At 38.9% G+C, this 16,895-nt stretch overlaps 1 protein-coding gene across 7 annotated transcripts; it reads left to right on the top strand.

The window, feature by feature from the left end:
- Positions 1–87: 87 nt before the first annotated feature.
- On the top strand, positions 88–16,396 carry LOC127974460 (peroxisome proliferator-activated receptor alpha). 7 transcript variants are annotated; one of them, XM_052577768.1, is made up of 7 exons: positions 88–823; positions 6,551–6,790; positions 6,968–7,146; positions 11,867–12,005; positions 13,185–13,384; positions 13,901–14,369; positions 15,448–16,396. In XM_052577768.1, the coding sequence occupies exons 2-7, from the start codon at positions 6,559–6,561 to the stop codon at positions 15,690–15,692; spliced, it is 1,464 nt and encodes a 487-aa protein (XP_052433728.1). In that variant the 5' UTR covers positions 88–823; positions 6,551–6,558; the 3' UTR covers positions 15,693–16,396. The 7 variants fall into 7 exon arrangements, with proteins under 7 accessions (XP_052433728.1, XP_052433696.1, XP_052433754.1 ...); XM_052577736.1 differs by having other exon boundaries at positions 89–806; XM_052577776.1 differs by lacking the exon at positions 88–823 and adding an exon at positions 2,781–2,801.
- The last annotated feature ends 499 nt before the right edge of the window (positions 16,397–16,895 follow it).

Consider the following 16,895-nt stretch of genomic DNA (forward strand, 5'->3'; position numbering starts at 1 on the left):
CAGTACAGTATAATAGTAAATAGGAAATGTTTATATATTCAATAAATAATACAAATTTAATTTAAATAAATAATTAACAGTACAGCACTGCAGTGAATAGGAAAACTTAATGTGAAATTATACTTTATTGCCAGATTGAGAGCAACGTTTTTCTTGTATGACAATGTCATTTTCCAAATTATATTCAATACAATGGTCCCACTTTATATTAGGTATCTTTAACTACTTTGTATAATAATCTTTAACTACTTTGTAAAATAATGGATGATTATATTTGGTGGGGGGTCCATAGCATCTTAAAGATAGAAAATGTCTTCAAATTTACACACGATAGCATTGATTAATTTTAGAATATCACCAGCAGGTGGCAGCAGAGGTGCGTTATTGTGACATTTAGTCGCCAAAGGTAATCCCTCTTTAAGGTAACTAAACATACTTCTTGATTAATAAAACAACATATGTAATATGTTTTATTTTATCATTAATTGTTAAGTAATATGACGAGATATTATTCTATTTAATAATATCATCATCGCGACCATCGCGGTGGGCGTGGCTTTCCTCTGAACATCCTGCGCCGATTGGTCGAATCCATAGGTGTGTCGGGAGGTGTGCGCTGTCACGTCCGGGACAGGCCGGCGAGCTCGACTGGTGTCAGAGTGGTTTGACAGCAGAGGTTGCGGTGAATTTTAAACAGGACGCTTGTGGAGTACTACAGCCTCCCTCGCACCACCGAGCTGAGTGTTGGCAGTGTCACAGAGCCCGTGTGTTTTATTCCTGCCTGCATGGCGGCCTGGGATTGGGAGGTAGACGCGCAGCTCATGTAAACAAAGCGCTTGTGTTGCATTATGATCATGTTTTATCCGGTTTTATGGCCGTAATTACTGTAATCGTAGGCTTTTAACTGGAGTAAAGTAAACATTCACATAAGAACAGATGTCTGTGCTATTTTCACAGCGAGAGTCTCATCACATACTCTGTAAAGAACAATACACGCGCGTTTGCTCGAGTTGATCAAGATTTTAACTCTTTTGAAACCGTTGCATTTAACTAGATGCACTGGGTTGGTCTTTAGAGTTAGTTAGATGTTATAGTGATATTATAGGCCTATTAAGTATCTTACAGCACTTTTACCACAGTGTAAACATTAACGTTGATGTAGTAATGTGAACTAACATAATCTATAATATCATAATTATAATATAATTATAATTTCATAAACAATTTGAATTCTGTTTAGAATTCCATTTAAACAGTATAATAGATGTAATTTCATTTAATCTAGGCCTAAATAAATCAGTAGTTTTTAAGTTACCTTGGTTAACCTTTCTAACAATTTAAGGAGCAAGGACATAAAAGTACTTAAGAGGATATTACATTTCTAATATAATATAATAATTACCAGTAAAATTTGATGTTTGTTATAAAATTGTTGCCTTGGTTTTAAATTACAACTTGTAAGATGTAATAGGTTTTATGAGGAATATGTCAGATCCACAGTATGCTGGCTTGAAATGATGAAAAGGTTTTAAAGTCGCTGAGAAACTATTGTAGTTATTAATATTTTATATATAAAAATATGAAAAAATGTTTAGTTCATGTTTAGTATAATCTTGTTGTTTTTGTCATTTTAATTCGTTTTTTAATGTTTTTACATATCTCATTTTATTTCAGTTAATGTTTATTTTATTTCAAGTAACACATTTTTATATATCTAGTTTTGATTTTAGTTAACTGTAATAAACCTGCTTTTTAAACATCTTTTACATAAATTAGTCCCACTTGCTCACTGTCCCTCATCTTGAAGAATTCATTAATGAATAATTCTGTACGGTCCTTAATGTAATAATTTCAGTTCCTGTACACTGACAATCTCTGCAACTAAATGAGATCCCAGTGACATCCAGCGCAGCTTTCGTAGCCCCCATATCAGTGACCACAGGCCCTCATGAGCTCGTCCATTCTGTCCTGTTACGTAACATGCTTCAAGGGTCACACATATCTTACCGCCCCATGACATCTTCCCAGTGTCTGACATCACTGTGTGAGCTCTGAGATTTCTCAAAATCAGTTCACAAACAGTTATTTTTGTATGTAATGTTATATTCACATTATTCACACTTTGCGTGTTTCATTATATAGTGTGTATACAGAAGCATTAACCCCCCATTTAGCCAACTTTCAAATGAGTTCCCTTCAAGTGAAGTCATTTTATAGCCTTGTCCATACTCTTATCTCCATGGCCAGGTTTCTTTCTCTTTCACCCTCTTTGGCTTTGTGAAACGCTGATTATCATACATCATCTATAAGATTAGATTAATGCAGATTTGTGGAGAAATGATCATATTTAATTTGTGGTAACACCGACACAGACTTTTGGCCATGACTGTATCAGCAGGTTAGAGAAACATATATGGATGCACCTGCTTCAATTGCCCCATGTTTGCATTTCAGAGTCCATATGAAGCCGTCTGCCTTGACGTAATGTCTCTCTGTAGGTTGAATGTACTAAAGAGACAGGATGTTTCCCGGCGTGTGGAAAGAAGACATTCCTGCCCTGTTGTTGAAATCCTAGCTGTCTTGATTCTAAGCGCATTCATCCAGACATTAATGTTCTCTTATCTGCGGCGTCCATTTGTTGGTGTGACGCCAGCCAAACTCCTGAACGGAGAGAAGCAGGCATGCAGGGTGTGTGTGTGTGTGTGTGTGTGTGTGTGTGAGTGTGGATTCGGACTTTGGCCCTGGAAGGGGTGCGTGTATTTATTGGCAGTTGGTAGAGCAGAATCATGAATCGTGATCTGGTAAGCACTGATTTCATTCCGCTTTGCTCTGCGTTTACGTGATGATTTGAGTTGTGCTGTCTGCTTTAAGCATAGGCCTCACAGCTATTGTGTGCATTTCTGCTTCGACACAACAACGGTGTGCTGCTTTGTTGTAGCTATATTTGAGTGATTTAATTAAGATTATTAGAGTGATTTAAAAAAATGCGTTTAAACCACGTTGTTGTTGATATTCATATTTTTCAACTTTTTGCAGTTTTTAGGAAAAATGATTTCGTAACACTTTGAATAAATGTGATCTTGATCTTTATTTTTAGTTGTTGAATATATATTTTTCAGTATACGTATTTTATATGATATATATTCATTATGACATATAATTATGTCTTTCACACATTGCACAAGCTGAACTAACGTTCTCAAATGTCTGATTTTAAGAGACTTGTTGGCCTAGACATACATTCATGAGGGTCTTTGAGGGGTCCTGTCTAGATTTCCATTTATCGTTTACCTGTTTTCTACATGTTAGTTGCATCCTATGGATTTGATTTGGGGACAAAATTATAATTAGTAAAATATTTTTTCTAAGAAATAATAATAAAAAGATATGAATGAATTAAGAATAAATAATGCTAAACTGTTTTCTTTCCCTTTTTTTTTTATAAAGATTTTCTTTATAATATCAGGACAGCTGTAATTATACTTTTCCCACCCAAAAAACAAAACACAATTTGTATGCATTTTTGAGAAATCAATAAAAAGAAAAAAAGAAAAAAAACGAATCATGGCAATGACCCTTCACCAACACTGAGCAAATAGACTTGGCCTTATTTTTGCCAAATAGTCTTGACCCACATCCACTATGGAGAGAGACAATTGTTGCACGTGCAGCTTGACAGATGTGCATTTTATCATGTGCAGATTCAGTATTTCTTTCAAAAACCAACTCACATATGGTCTGTGGTCAGAGATGAGTGTTTATACTTCAGATCTGTTGTTTCTATCCAGTGGGTAGAGATTCTGCTTGGTCATTGCTAGCTGGCTGATTCAGTGGAAATTTCTACACTGATGTGTTTGCTTTACGTCTGTTGAGTCCAAGGCTGGCTCTGAAATGATGATGGGGAACACATGATCAATATGACCTGTCTGTAAAACACTGTTTTTGGGATAAGCTTAGGTACATTGACACTCATTGTCTTCTTGTGGATCTAAAATACTCACAGGGACTGCTGTATTGTTACTACACGATCAACCTAATAGGACTTCATTGAGCGCATTCATGCGTCGAGATGTTTGTGTAGAATTGGTTGTAGTTTGGACGCGTCTGTGAGGTTTGGTTTTGCTGGTTAATGGCTCAGCTGGTCTCCATGGGCACTTTTCCATTCCAGTGAACTGGCGTTTGGCTCCCGCTCGTTGTCATGAGGCTCAAGTCATGCGTATGTGTGCCCATGTGAGTGTCTGGGTTTACACGGAATAAATATAGTAGCTTCAGCTTATCGCTCTCTGTCTCGCACCCTAATACATGGTTAGGTACACAATGCAGTCGCACTCAGACGCATGGGACATGCATAATCTTGTTTACTGTGAATGGCTGGCTTTGATTTATTTTATTACAAATAATAAAAATGCATTAAATGAAATTAAAAGTATTTTAAAAGTAGATTTTCTTGAGACATAGTTGCATTTAAGGTATAAAGACAAATCAAAATTTGAATAAACATTTACATATTAATATTATATTTAAGCATGATGCTTATGTAAAAAAAAAGTTACCTTTAAACATGTTTATATATTTAAATTTATACATTTATATATTAACCGGAAGTGGAAGACAAGACCAAATTTTTTATTTAGTTTTCTTTTGCAGTGTTTTGAGTAATATAGAGTCAATATACTATAATCCTTCTGTAGCCAATATGTCAAAACATATCTTATGCAATCATATTATCAAGGTCATTCATCTCCTTTTAAGGAAATTTAGATGCACTTTAAAAATGTTTACAAAAACAGATGAAGAATATTAAAGGTATTTAATACCTTGTGTTACGTTATGCTGTTTTAATTATCAAGCAAATGTATCTTGTTTCACTACTATTTAGATGCACTTTTTCTTCTCAAGTTATTTTTAAGCATGCTTATGTAAATAATGTATATTAAAAACAGGTCAAAAAAACAGATTCAGACAATGTTTTTTTTGCAGTTTAGTAACTAATGTGCGGTGGTTATGGCTGCCCATATGTTTCTCCAGTGGGGACACTTGTTGCTGCACTTGACTGTGCACGCTGAGTCACAAGCAGAATCTGGTGCGAGTCAGACATGATTGTCTTTCACTTTTGAGAGAGCGAACAGCTATGTGCATTGACCGAAGGATCACACTGTGCTCAGGTTACAGCTGCAACAGCTGGAGACAACCAGATGTGAACAGCCGGGTAAGATTTTTGCTCTTCAGGTGAATCTACAGAGCCGAGAGATCAGGTATAACTTAAAGCTGGATGGCTTCCTCTCGCAGACGGAGCTGCAAACTGAGATTCTCTGCCAAGAGCTGATTAATGATGGGATTCTGCGGGAACGGATTGTCTGCTATCAGTAGTCAATGTTAGTGTGAAATTTGTCAGCTTTTTAGCACAGGCGGTACTGCAACAGAGGGAAAGGATTTTATACATTTGTATTTTTTGATTTGCTGTGTTTGTCACTTACAGTTAAAGTGTATTGTTCTTTCTTCTAAAAAAACAGTGATCTGTTGCAGAAGGGTTTGATTGCGAGTCTGGCATTAGTTAGCCGTCTCCATGTGACTGCTGTAAGAAATTAAAGGGTTGAGTGGAATGGCATTTCAGCCGTTGTCCACGAGACCCCTTGAGCTGCCATAAAAATTCCCTCGAAAGCATCTGAATCCATTTAAATAGTTAATTCTTTTGTAGAGGATTTTTATCTCCTGCACACACTTTAAACGTCCGGCAATAGTAAGCAAATTAAGTGCATCAAAATAACTCTCCCGCAACGCTTAAAACTAGCCCTGCAGCAGCACAACAACGCCCTGGATCCTTCTTTGAAAAGCATATAAATTGAAACCAATTAGAGTTTTCACTGAAATATCATTTACACCCAATCTTCAGGTCACTTCAGTCGATTGCTCTTGGTCTTTGGTCGGACTCTTTGATAAGCTCACATGGCAGGACGAATGAGATCACACTACAGTGATGACACAGGCCCCTCATGTCTGAATAAAATACTGCCATATCTGTGCCTCGGGTTTCCTTGCCAACCCTCCTTCAACATGTTACTTCTGCCACTTGTTAAGTGTTGCTCTGAATGGAACTACTTCTAGTCACTGAGCCCAGGCTACAGTTTGCATATTAAGTATATATGAATTTTTATTTAACAAAATCAAATCGAGTTGTTTAAAATTAATTATAAAATGTAATGAATAAAAAAAAAAAAATATATATATATATATATATAATTTTTAAAATAATAACTGCTAATATTTATGCATTTTTTTATGACAATGGTCTATCTATGTATTATTTTAGTATACTGATATACATAAAAAAAACAACATCATTTTTTATTTCAATGTAAATAATAAAAAAATGCAAAACTATGAAAAATTATTTTTTACCATTAATGGTAAAAAAAAAATTACAAAAAAACAAACCATTGTTAGTTGCTTTTTTTTTTGCGCAAACGCATCTTGCATGCTTTTTTAAAGATATGACACATATTTTCTTAACTCCATCTTCACTTTTCTTGCCATCGTTTTTTCTTTGCAGACTGATGAATGATTCAAAGCTTGCCGTGGTCCAGCGCCATGGTAGACATGCCGAGCCTGTACAGTCCCTCGACCCCGCTGAGCGATCAGATTCTGGACAGCCCTCTGTGTGGGGAGCTCATTGGTGACATGGAGGTGCTGGAAGACATATCTCAGTCTCTCAGCGATGATACCTTCAACTCCTTTCACGTACTGGACTACCAGAGCAGCAACACTGCAGCAGACAGCTCAGCTGTCATAGGTAGAGCATATAAAACCCAATACTAACAGCAATCCCAATCAGGCTTCTAAAAAAAAAATTAACACCAATCTGTCAAGTTAAAGAATTAAATAATTGCCTTCACTTTATGCTTAATTTGTGCCTTTAAAAATGATATATAAGTTTTACATCTGGGTCAGGATAAATAAATACTGCCAGTGGGATGTGTTTGTCTTGTAGATGTCTTAACACTGGCATCGAGTCCGTTCTCAGAAGTGTTTGCGTCCAGCACGGTTCAGGACGAGAACTCCTCTGGTTCTCTGGCCCTCGAGTGCCGCGTCTGCGCCGACCGGGCCTCAGGTTTCCACTATGGAGTGCACGCGTGCGAAGGGTGCAAGGTAAGCGTGCACGCAAAGTGCACAGTGGAAAATTCTCACATGAGTGCTAAGAGTCAATACCGAAACGGCATCAACTTTTTCCTGCTTGGCTTCGGTGCAGACACTGTTATACTTTCATAACCACAAACCTACCCTGGACGGAAAACACTTGAGCGCTCACACCGGGGTCGACAGAAAGCACATGAGTTTCTTTAGTATTTTCATAGCTGCTTTGCAAAAAGACTGAGGGTTCCCCAGTGTCTTGTTCTCCCTTCGTACATGTAAGGTGAAGCGTGTACAAGAGCTGTTGCTTCATGCGGTGCATGTCAAATTCATCAGAAGGACTGCGCACAACACACTCCAGCTGAGCCTGGGTCACGCAGTTCTTACTCCTTTACAGTTAACTACTGCCAGCCCAGTTATTGCTATGTGCCATGTGTTTTTCTCTAGCAAGAGCAGACTTTGACCATTGGCACCCCTTATGGTGCAATTAAATCAGGACAATTACAACAAGGTTTATTGCTGATGCGGTTTACCACTCTTCCACATTGTACTTTGGTGAGACCAATTAAAATATACTTTATAAATAATTTGTCTTAAGCAAACATGGTAGTTGTAGTTATAGTCAAGCTACTTTCAAAATAGCTGATTAAGAACGATTTTCGAGAATTGAAAGGAACTCTATCAGCATCGCTGTGGACTTAGTTAATTATATAGTTTGATATTTACACAGTGACCTAACTATGACCGATGTGATAAAGCAACAAGTGCTAAAAACTATACATTCACGTAAATCTGCAACAAGGATGGAACGGTTTGTTTGTATCACGGTTTGTTTTTTGTTTTTTTGTGGCATTGCACTCTGTAGACCCACACAGATTAACTGCCACTGGGTAATAATAATAGTATTATTCCACTTAATTTATTTTGTTACTAATTTATTAAGTGTGTTCATTCTGTTATGTTTTAAAATAAAAAGTGAGTATTAAATAGAAATACAATTATTTTATAGTATATTAAAAGAAAAATACAATTCTAATATTTACATTTTTATTTCATTTCATCATCTTCAAACCTAAAATGGGCAAGCTTTATTTTGGTGTGTTTCGGGTGTTCTGACTATCTGTGTTCCCTGCTCAGATTGTGCTTCCTCCCATTAAAAAGATAGGTAGCAGTTGTGCCAAGTCCGTGGTTTTCCTACACAATTTTTAGCGGGGAACCCCCCTTGAGATGCAATTAGGATAGTTTTGAGTAGCAATTGGGATAGCAATTTTGTTGTAAAAACCTGGCAACCCTGATAGGTAGCAGAAATCCATAGCAAAAAAATTCTAGATTCTAGATTCAGATTGTGCTACCAGTGTCTTATTCATGTGGTTTGAGTCTTTTTTTTAAATGTCCATACCTACCCCTGAGTCTTTTTTCTGCTCACAATAATCCAAAAGCCAAGGGGGGGGGGGGGGGGGGGAACAGTATTTTTCACACAATTCACATACTGTATCTGTATACCGCTGTTTTCACTGTCATAGAAACGGGCTGATGACTTCCTTGTTCTATGAAGTCCCTCCTTTAAAAATACGTAACAAGTTCTGATTGGGTCAGCGGTTCCTGTGTTGTGATTCGACAGCAGCTGAGCGCGTGCTGCCCTCCTGGAAATGCTATTGGGCTAGTTTTGAGAAAGCAAGTGGGCAGGAGCATGTGCTGGAGATGTACTTATAATCACAGGAGCGTTTTTACTGACGAGATGTGCATGAAAATCGCATTCGTTTTTTTGCACAGCCCTAACATCTAGTTAACAAAGCTAAACAGCTTTGCCCTTTGTGTTATAAGTTACAGAAACTGTTAAACGCACCAACTTAAATAAAATACACTTACCGGTTGTGGTCCATAAACAACGCCTTCTCCAGACAAAGAGGGAACTGCTCCATCTTTCAAGAATAATCTTTGTGCGAATCCGGCTTTAAACTGATTGAAATTGAGGAAGTTGTCCTCAGTAAAATGTGCTGCACATAGTTTTACATTTGGATTATAATTTTCGGGAACCGAGTTTAACACAAATTGTAACCATTAATCTCCAAGTATAGCGTTCCTGGGAAGCCCAAACAAAGATGATTGGACCCCGAGATGAAAATAACAGTGTTTCAACGACATGGCAACAAACACAGCTTTTCCTTCTTCTCCGTCGGTGCGCAACAAGACCACGCCCCCTTTTTGTGAATTCATGTGGGCGGAGGTTAGTCAAAAAACTGTTTTAGTGACGTCATTACTGCAGGAACTAGAGGGATGTAGTCCAAACGGGTCATTCGTTGTAGGTGAAATCTGTTAAATCAAATATCTCGCTTGGCATTGAACTTTGAGCTTTAGAATTTTACAGATATTATTTATACTCTAACAACAACATTACACACTAACTAAAGTTTAAAACATGGGATCACGAAGAAGGGGTCATATGATGTGATTTGATCTTTTCCTTTTTCTTTGGAGTGTTAAAAGCTGTTGGTGCATGAAGATCATCTGTTAAGTTGTAAAGACTAAAATCTTAAATCCATAGAGATATTCTTTATAAAAGTTAAGACTCGTCCACGCCGTCCTAAAATGACTCATTCAAATGCCCCCCATGTCTACATCACTATGTGGGAAGATTTGCATAACACAGTCCAAATGTTTGCGCAAAGAAAGAAGGCCTTGCTTTTGATTCTCGCTGTTGCCGCTGCCGCCATGTCGTTTCTCCGATCACAAATGCAGACATGGTTTTTTGCGTAAAAACACAGTATGAGTCATAATCTGTACCGTATTTTTCTGACTATAAGTCGCATTTATTTAGAACCAAGAACCAAAGAGAAAACATTACCGTCTACAGCCCCCAGAGGGCGCTCTATACTGCTCAGTATGGACTACAGGAGCACTGAGCAGTATAGAGCGCCCTCTCGCTGCTGCAGACGGTAATGTTTTCTATTGGTTCATTTCTCTTGGTTCATGTCAAATTAATTTTGATAAATAAGTTGCACCTGACTATAAGTCGCAGGACCAGCCAAACTGTGAAAAAAGTGCGACTCATAGTCTGGAAAATACGGTAATAAGTCCCCACTGGATGCAACAAATGGGCTTTATTGTTTTTGTTTCTTTTGCGCCGGTGTTCAGACTTCAGTGTTCAGACACGCATCGCAGTATGGTAAGAGGCGTAGAATTTCTGTCACACACTTGAGGTATTCAGCCAATCACAACACACTGGATAGCTGGCCAATCAGAGCTCACCTCACTTTTCAGAACGAAGAGCTTTGTAAAAAACGACACGTTTCAGAAAGGCAGGGCATAGAGGAGGAACAAAAATGTTCATTATCTGGAAAATAATGTTGTTGTTTTTTTTGTTTTGTTTTTTTTTTTTACCTTAAACTGATGTAATGAAATGTGTTTATGCAAATACAAAATAATGTTATTTTTAGGAACATCACATTACCCCTTTAAAAAAGCAATTGTACGTGAACATTTTAACAATTATATTTGTGCTTTTTGTTTAGCTAAATCTGCAAGAGTAAATGAGTCATTTCCAGCATGCAAATATATTTTAAACTTCACTTCCTAAAGCTTTTGAGAACCGTAGGAAATAATGCATCAGCAACACACATTACAGAACCTGTGTCTGTCCTTGGTTGGTATTTAAGGGCTGTTCCATGATGAGCTGTTTCTTCAGTCCAGTTTTATTGTTTGGTATGTTCAGTGCGTAGAGATGCGTCATCACTTCTGTTTTTAGCGCGGGGAGCAATCCGTGACAGTCTGTCATGAGACCAAGCTCTCGTCTGATACTTGTTTCCATTGTCAGGCACGTGTTCTGCTTTTCCCTGTTAAATAATTCACCTGGAGGGACAAGAATGTCTTTGCTGTAAACTGTGACCCTTACTACACATACCAGGCCCCGTTCACAGTGCCTATTCTGATGAAGATGTGTGGGAAGACTCTACAAAGCTCTGATAGTCCTTCATTCACTGCATCCATTATCATTCTTTTTTTTTTTTTTATCTTTATCTAATAAACAGATATTCCCAGTGCACCTTTCCACAAAGATCCTGCACAAGACCTCTTGCAGTAACTGATTTTTGATGAAGCATTTAGCATCAGGCCATACATAAATCTCTTTTGTTGAGAAAAACCTTTTTCAAAAGGCCTAATCTTGAAGTTGACTACAAAAACACTAACCAAATCCACACCTTGCTGCACAAACACACATACATTTATTAATGCTGCAGGCAAATGCATCTATAAATCGTAACATCTATGTGCAACTTACATTTAACGCCGTACCTCTGTATTTGTTCATGGATACACAATGTTCTTGTGTAATATATATTGGTATCGTGTGAATTAGCCTTCTTATCACATGTGCAATTAGCATTTGGTTTATCAAGGTCATTTTATCAGAGTCTTGTGAGGTTCCGCTCTGTATTGGAAATTAGAGGCTAAAGTCCAATTCAGAATGTAAACATAAATATATATTCAAATCTATGCCTGTACTTGAACAAATTGACATAAAATTTGGTATCATATGAATTCTGACTGTACAGGTAATCTCAGGGTTTCTGCAGGTCTTAAAATGGCCTTTAAAAGTTAAGCTTTAAAAGGTTTTAAATCGGAGATAGCCTTAAAAAAGCCAAGTAAAGAAAATTGACCTTCATTAAAACCTGCGGAAACCCTGTTCTTTTATCATGACAGCTTCCATTGTATGCGCCTTTTTCTGAATTTTCCACAGGGGTTCTTCAGGAGAACCATTCGACTCAAACTGGAGTACGACAAGTGCGAACGCAACTGCAAGATCCAGAAAAAGAACCGAAATAAATGCCAATACTGCCGTTTCCGCAAGTGTCTTGCAGTGGGCATGTCCCACAACGGTAAGAGCTTCTCAAAGAGCATATCTCTTAAGATTTAGATTATACAGAATCAGTTTATGGCTTTATTATTTAAGTTCTTTAATTGCTTTATCTGTAATCAAGATGGTGTTCCAATTTATGACAATAATAATTCGCAACACGTAGTTTGGTTCTCTAATGGAAGGTCAAGCTATTTAGATTAGAATCAAAATATACAACAGCAACCTTTACACACTCTTAGCTTTGACTTCATGAGGTTGCACAAATCCACACCTTCCAAGAACCAGTTCACAAGGAAGACACACCGTCCCGTTCTCTCACGGGACTTTGACCCAAACCGGGAATAATTCTTCTGTTAGCCAGGGCTAATGTCATGTGACTGTTAGCGCAATCCCTTCCGAGGGAGATCTGTATCATATCACGCCACACAAACCCTCCCCCCAACCCCCAGCGTCTGCCCTTTGTCCCGGGACTGATGAAGTGGCAGCAGTGTGATGACCTAAAGTTCCACTACAGTTGGTTTGTGTATAAACGGGGGCTGACGATTCAATACGTTAAAGTACCGTGATTAATTATTAAAAACAATAATGCAATCAAATGATCATAATCAGTGCCCCTGACCCGAATTTCAGTTTGGGGATTTTCCTGTTATCTGAGCAATTCCAGTATGGATCTGCACACAGACCAGCAGTTAAAAATGGTTTGTTTCTTGTATTCATGTATTTTATCTGTATATTAAGTTTTCCTCATAATGACAAATGCAGTTGCAGCACGGCAGACTATAGACTGTTGAGCTGCGCTGTGGAAATAAAACTAACATATACAATTAATTAATTCAGTTAAGTAACACATCATTGTTTATTTAAAGTAACATTTCACATGACATGCATTTACCAAATGCTTCTATCCAAAATAACTTACAAAAGAGGGCAATAGCACTTTTTAAAAAAGCCAACAAAAATCATAACATACACTGTCCGGCTTATTAGAAATCTAGATTAGGAAAGAAACAAGAGAAGATGAGAAATGCATAGAAGGGGGTTTAAAATAAAACTTTTTTTTTTTTAGCCTTCGTATTGACATTGTTAAGCATGTATGTATATTTGTTTGTTTTGTTTTTATAGAGTACATTGTCGGTGACGTCATGCATGAGCTTGCATCTGGTTTCATTGGTACTGTGTGTGTGTGTGTGTCTTACAGCTATCCGTTTTGGGCGGATACCCCAATCTGAAAAGCAGAGGCTGAAAGCAGAACAGGACGTCAGTGTAAAAGATGAGCACGAGTCCCAGCAGCCGGACACAAAGAGTCTGGCCAAGCAGATGCATGAAGCCTACCTCAACCATTTCCACATGAACAAAGCCAAAGCACGTGTGTTTCTCACGGGCAAGACCAGCACTCCGGTGAGGGACTGCTGTGTTGGCCACTCACTCACTCACTCTTTATTTATGCTGTATTGCTCAAACAACTTTAAAGCTGAACAAAATGAGGCCACATTTAAATGTTGTCCATTATAGAGAGGGTTCCCAAGTGTTTTTGTCAGCCAAACCCTAACCCTTTGACCTAAAATGATTACAGTTTTCGTAATTTCAGTCCTTTTCACAACACATTTGTACCAAACCTATATGATTTTCTTTCTTCTGTGGACCATAAAAAAGATACTTTGATTCATTCAGTGTAATTATTATTATTTATTTTTTTTGTAGTTTAAGTAAATACTATTTCAAGAGTTTTGACTGTGTTTTTTAATGACTCTAAATGTAGAAGCTTGGCAAGCTGCGTTTTCAAAGTAGATTCCCCAACACTTAGTGAGAGGGTGTCATTTGCTGATTAAGAAAACAGGGAGCACTATTGCACAAGTTATTCAGCACACTTAGAGTTACACGGTCTGACTGTCCTCTCTCCATCCTTCATCGAAGCCCTTCGTCATCCACGACATGGACACTCTCCAGCACGCCGAGCAGAAACTACTCACCCAGCTGCTGGGCAACGTGGCATCCGGAGACGTCTCTACTCTGCGGGAGAGGGAAGTGGAGGCCCGGCTCTTCCTGTTCTGTCAGTACGCCTCGGTGGCGACGGTCACAGAGCTGACGGAGTTCGCCAAGGCCGTGCCTGGCTTCGCCGCCCTTGACCTCAACGACCAGGTGACTCTGCTGAAGTACGGCGTGTACGAGGCGCTCTTCGCGCTGCTGGCCTCCTGCATGAACAAAGACGGGCTGCTGGTGGCTCGCGGCGGAGGCTTCATCACTCGAGAATTTCTAAAGAGCCTGCGTAAGCCCTTCAGCGACATGATGGAGCCGAAATTTCAGTTCGCCATGAGGTTCAACGCCCTAGAGCTGGACGACAGCGACCTGGCACTGTTCGTGGCTGCCATCATCTGCTGCGGAGGTGAGATGCAGAGAGAGCGTGGGGAGCCAAACAGAGGCTGTGTAAAATGGTCTTCGTGTAAAACATTTGGGACACATTATATAAATGAAATGCTTCTTAACAGTGAAGAATGAAATACTTGACATGAAATTGATATGCCATGTGGTGACACGCTAGAGATGGGGTCAGGGGTCACGAAGGTGTGCTAGAAAGGAACAATATTTGATAAAATATTAATGTTTAGGGATTGTCAAACAAAGTAGCAGATATCCCTTAGACACACAAAAACATCAATGAACGAGCAGACAAACAGTTGCTCAAATGAATAATATCAGAGGTTAAATTTAGGGTCTTTTGCATCAAAATTTGCAGACCTCCTATATTTGAATGCAAATTTAAAGCATCATGGGACTAGTACAAGAAGCAATGCTAAATAAATTTAATTATTTTTACCTAAACTACTTCTGTGCTTCATGAACATCTCATGCCATATTCATGTCATCTCCTGAACTCTGAGTAAGTTAGTTGTGGTTCAGGTTGTTTTTAGATCACCTCTGGAGTGCCACAGACAGCAGATTTTGAAAGGCATGACATAATAATGGTTGGAGTGAGATGGGGAATTTTTTCTCCTGAGAACGAGAGAAAATAACCAGTTTCCCCTCCCGGGCGGTTCCAGCAGCAGCCCTAGGAGCTGGGACCCGAAAGCAGACGCCTCCACTAACCACGGTTTCCTGGAGAGCTGCTCTGTTTTCTTACACACTGTTAGTGAAATGAAAAAAAAAAATACATATTTCATGTACAGCTAAATGCAGGGATATCACACTGCCGAAAATGACAGCAGTCGAAACTCATAGCAGTGATGCCATGAAGTGTAATGCCAATTTTGATACCATGGCAAAACGTAACATAGCAATTGAACAGGAAAGTAATTTATTTGAAAAGTTCAGGATTAATATAAATATTAATAAATGATGTGGAAATAATGGCATGAAGTAATTTCAAGCATTTATTCAAGTAAACGGACTCGGTAGCAAAGTATTAATGCTTTTGTCAACTTTACATGTCTCTCTCGTGTCTCTTCCTTTCTCTCCACCGACAGATCGTCCGGGGCTGAGCGACGTGTCGCAGATCGAGCGCATCCAGGAGAGCATCATCCATGCCCTAAGGCTCCACCTGTTGTCCAACCACCCAGACAACTCCTTACTCTTTCCCAAACTGCTGCAGAAACTGGCTGACCTACGGCAGCTGGTGACGGAGCACGCGGAGCTGGTCCAGGACATCAACAAGACAGAAGATGCTTCACTCCACCCGCTTCTGCAGGAGATCTACAGAGACATGTACTGAGCTCAAAGAAACATGACAGATCACCCTGCACTGGGGGCGGGAGATAAGGGGATGCTCAGCGCAGAAACATCTTTGGGTTGTGCGCTTACTATTGGATAAAGCACTGCCAGGACATTACAGGGAAAATCTAGCGTAAATCTAGGCTGAAAATATAGCACTAACCTTTAATAGGACACAGACCTTTATAAGGTTAATGCCTATAGTCCCACAGAAAAGTGGAATAGATGCTTTTGTAAATTTGCCAAAAAGTGGATTTCAGTTATAAGTGCAGTGAGCGAAAAACATATGATGCCTTGGCTCACTGTAGACTGGCAATAGATCATTAAAGTGTTATGTCCAGCCTCACAGGCATCTGTTAGTGTGATGTGCTGCTGCTGCTCCCCTGCTCCATGTCTGTAAAGCTTGAAGGGCGGGGCTTCGGAAATACAAGGGGCGTGGTTATCAAAACGTAACTTTCAGAGCGGTGACGTCTCTCGACACCTTTAAACTTGAGCGCATCTTCGTCTCTGCCAAAAAATAAACACCAGCAGTCAAGATTTAGGATCTGGAAAAATATAGAGTTGACTATCTTGAATATTGGGTGATTTTTTTTTTTATGTATAGAGAGAGCCATATAAATCAGATTGTTTGTTACCTCATTTGAAATGCTTGTACATTGAACATCATTTGTAAAAATCTTTTGTATAAAAATATTGTACACTGTATAGCACTCCAATTGTAATTTTATTGTACACGTGTAACGTGTTATGAATTAGTACTGATTGGTAAATTATTGTTTTATCTTTGTGTACTTTTTCAGGGTAGTCGTGGCCTAATGGTTAGAGGGTTGGACTCCCAATCGAAGGGTTGTGAGTTCTAGTCTCGGGCCGGACGGAATTGTGGGTGGGGGGAGTGCATGTACAGTTCTCTCTCCACCTTCAATACCACGTCTTAGGTGCCCTTGAGCAAGGCATCGAACCCCCAACTGCTCCCCGGGCGCCGCAGCATAAATGGCTGCCCACTGCTCCGGGTGTGTGCTCACAGTGTGTGTGTTCACTGCTCTGTGTGTGTGCATTTCGGATGGGTTAAATGCAGAGCACAAATTCTGAGTATGGGTCACCATACTTGGCTGAATGTCACTTCAATAAATGTAAATTTTCTAGAGCAAAATCTACTACGATCCACAGTCACTTGATCAGAAAATGCTCTGTAGATTTCAATTAC

The sequence above is a fragment of the Carassius gibelio genome, chromosome A4 (assembly GCF_023724105.1).
Source record: "Carassius gibelio isolate Cgi1373 ecotype wild population from Czech Republic chromosome A4, carGib1.2-hapl.c, whole genome shotgun sequence".
Classification (NCBI taxonomy): domain Eukaryota; kingdom Metazoa; phylum Chordata; class Actinopteri; order Cypriniformes; family Cyprinidae; genus Carassius; species Carassius gibelio.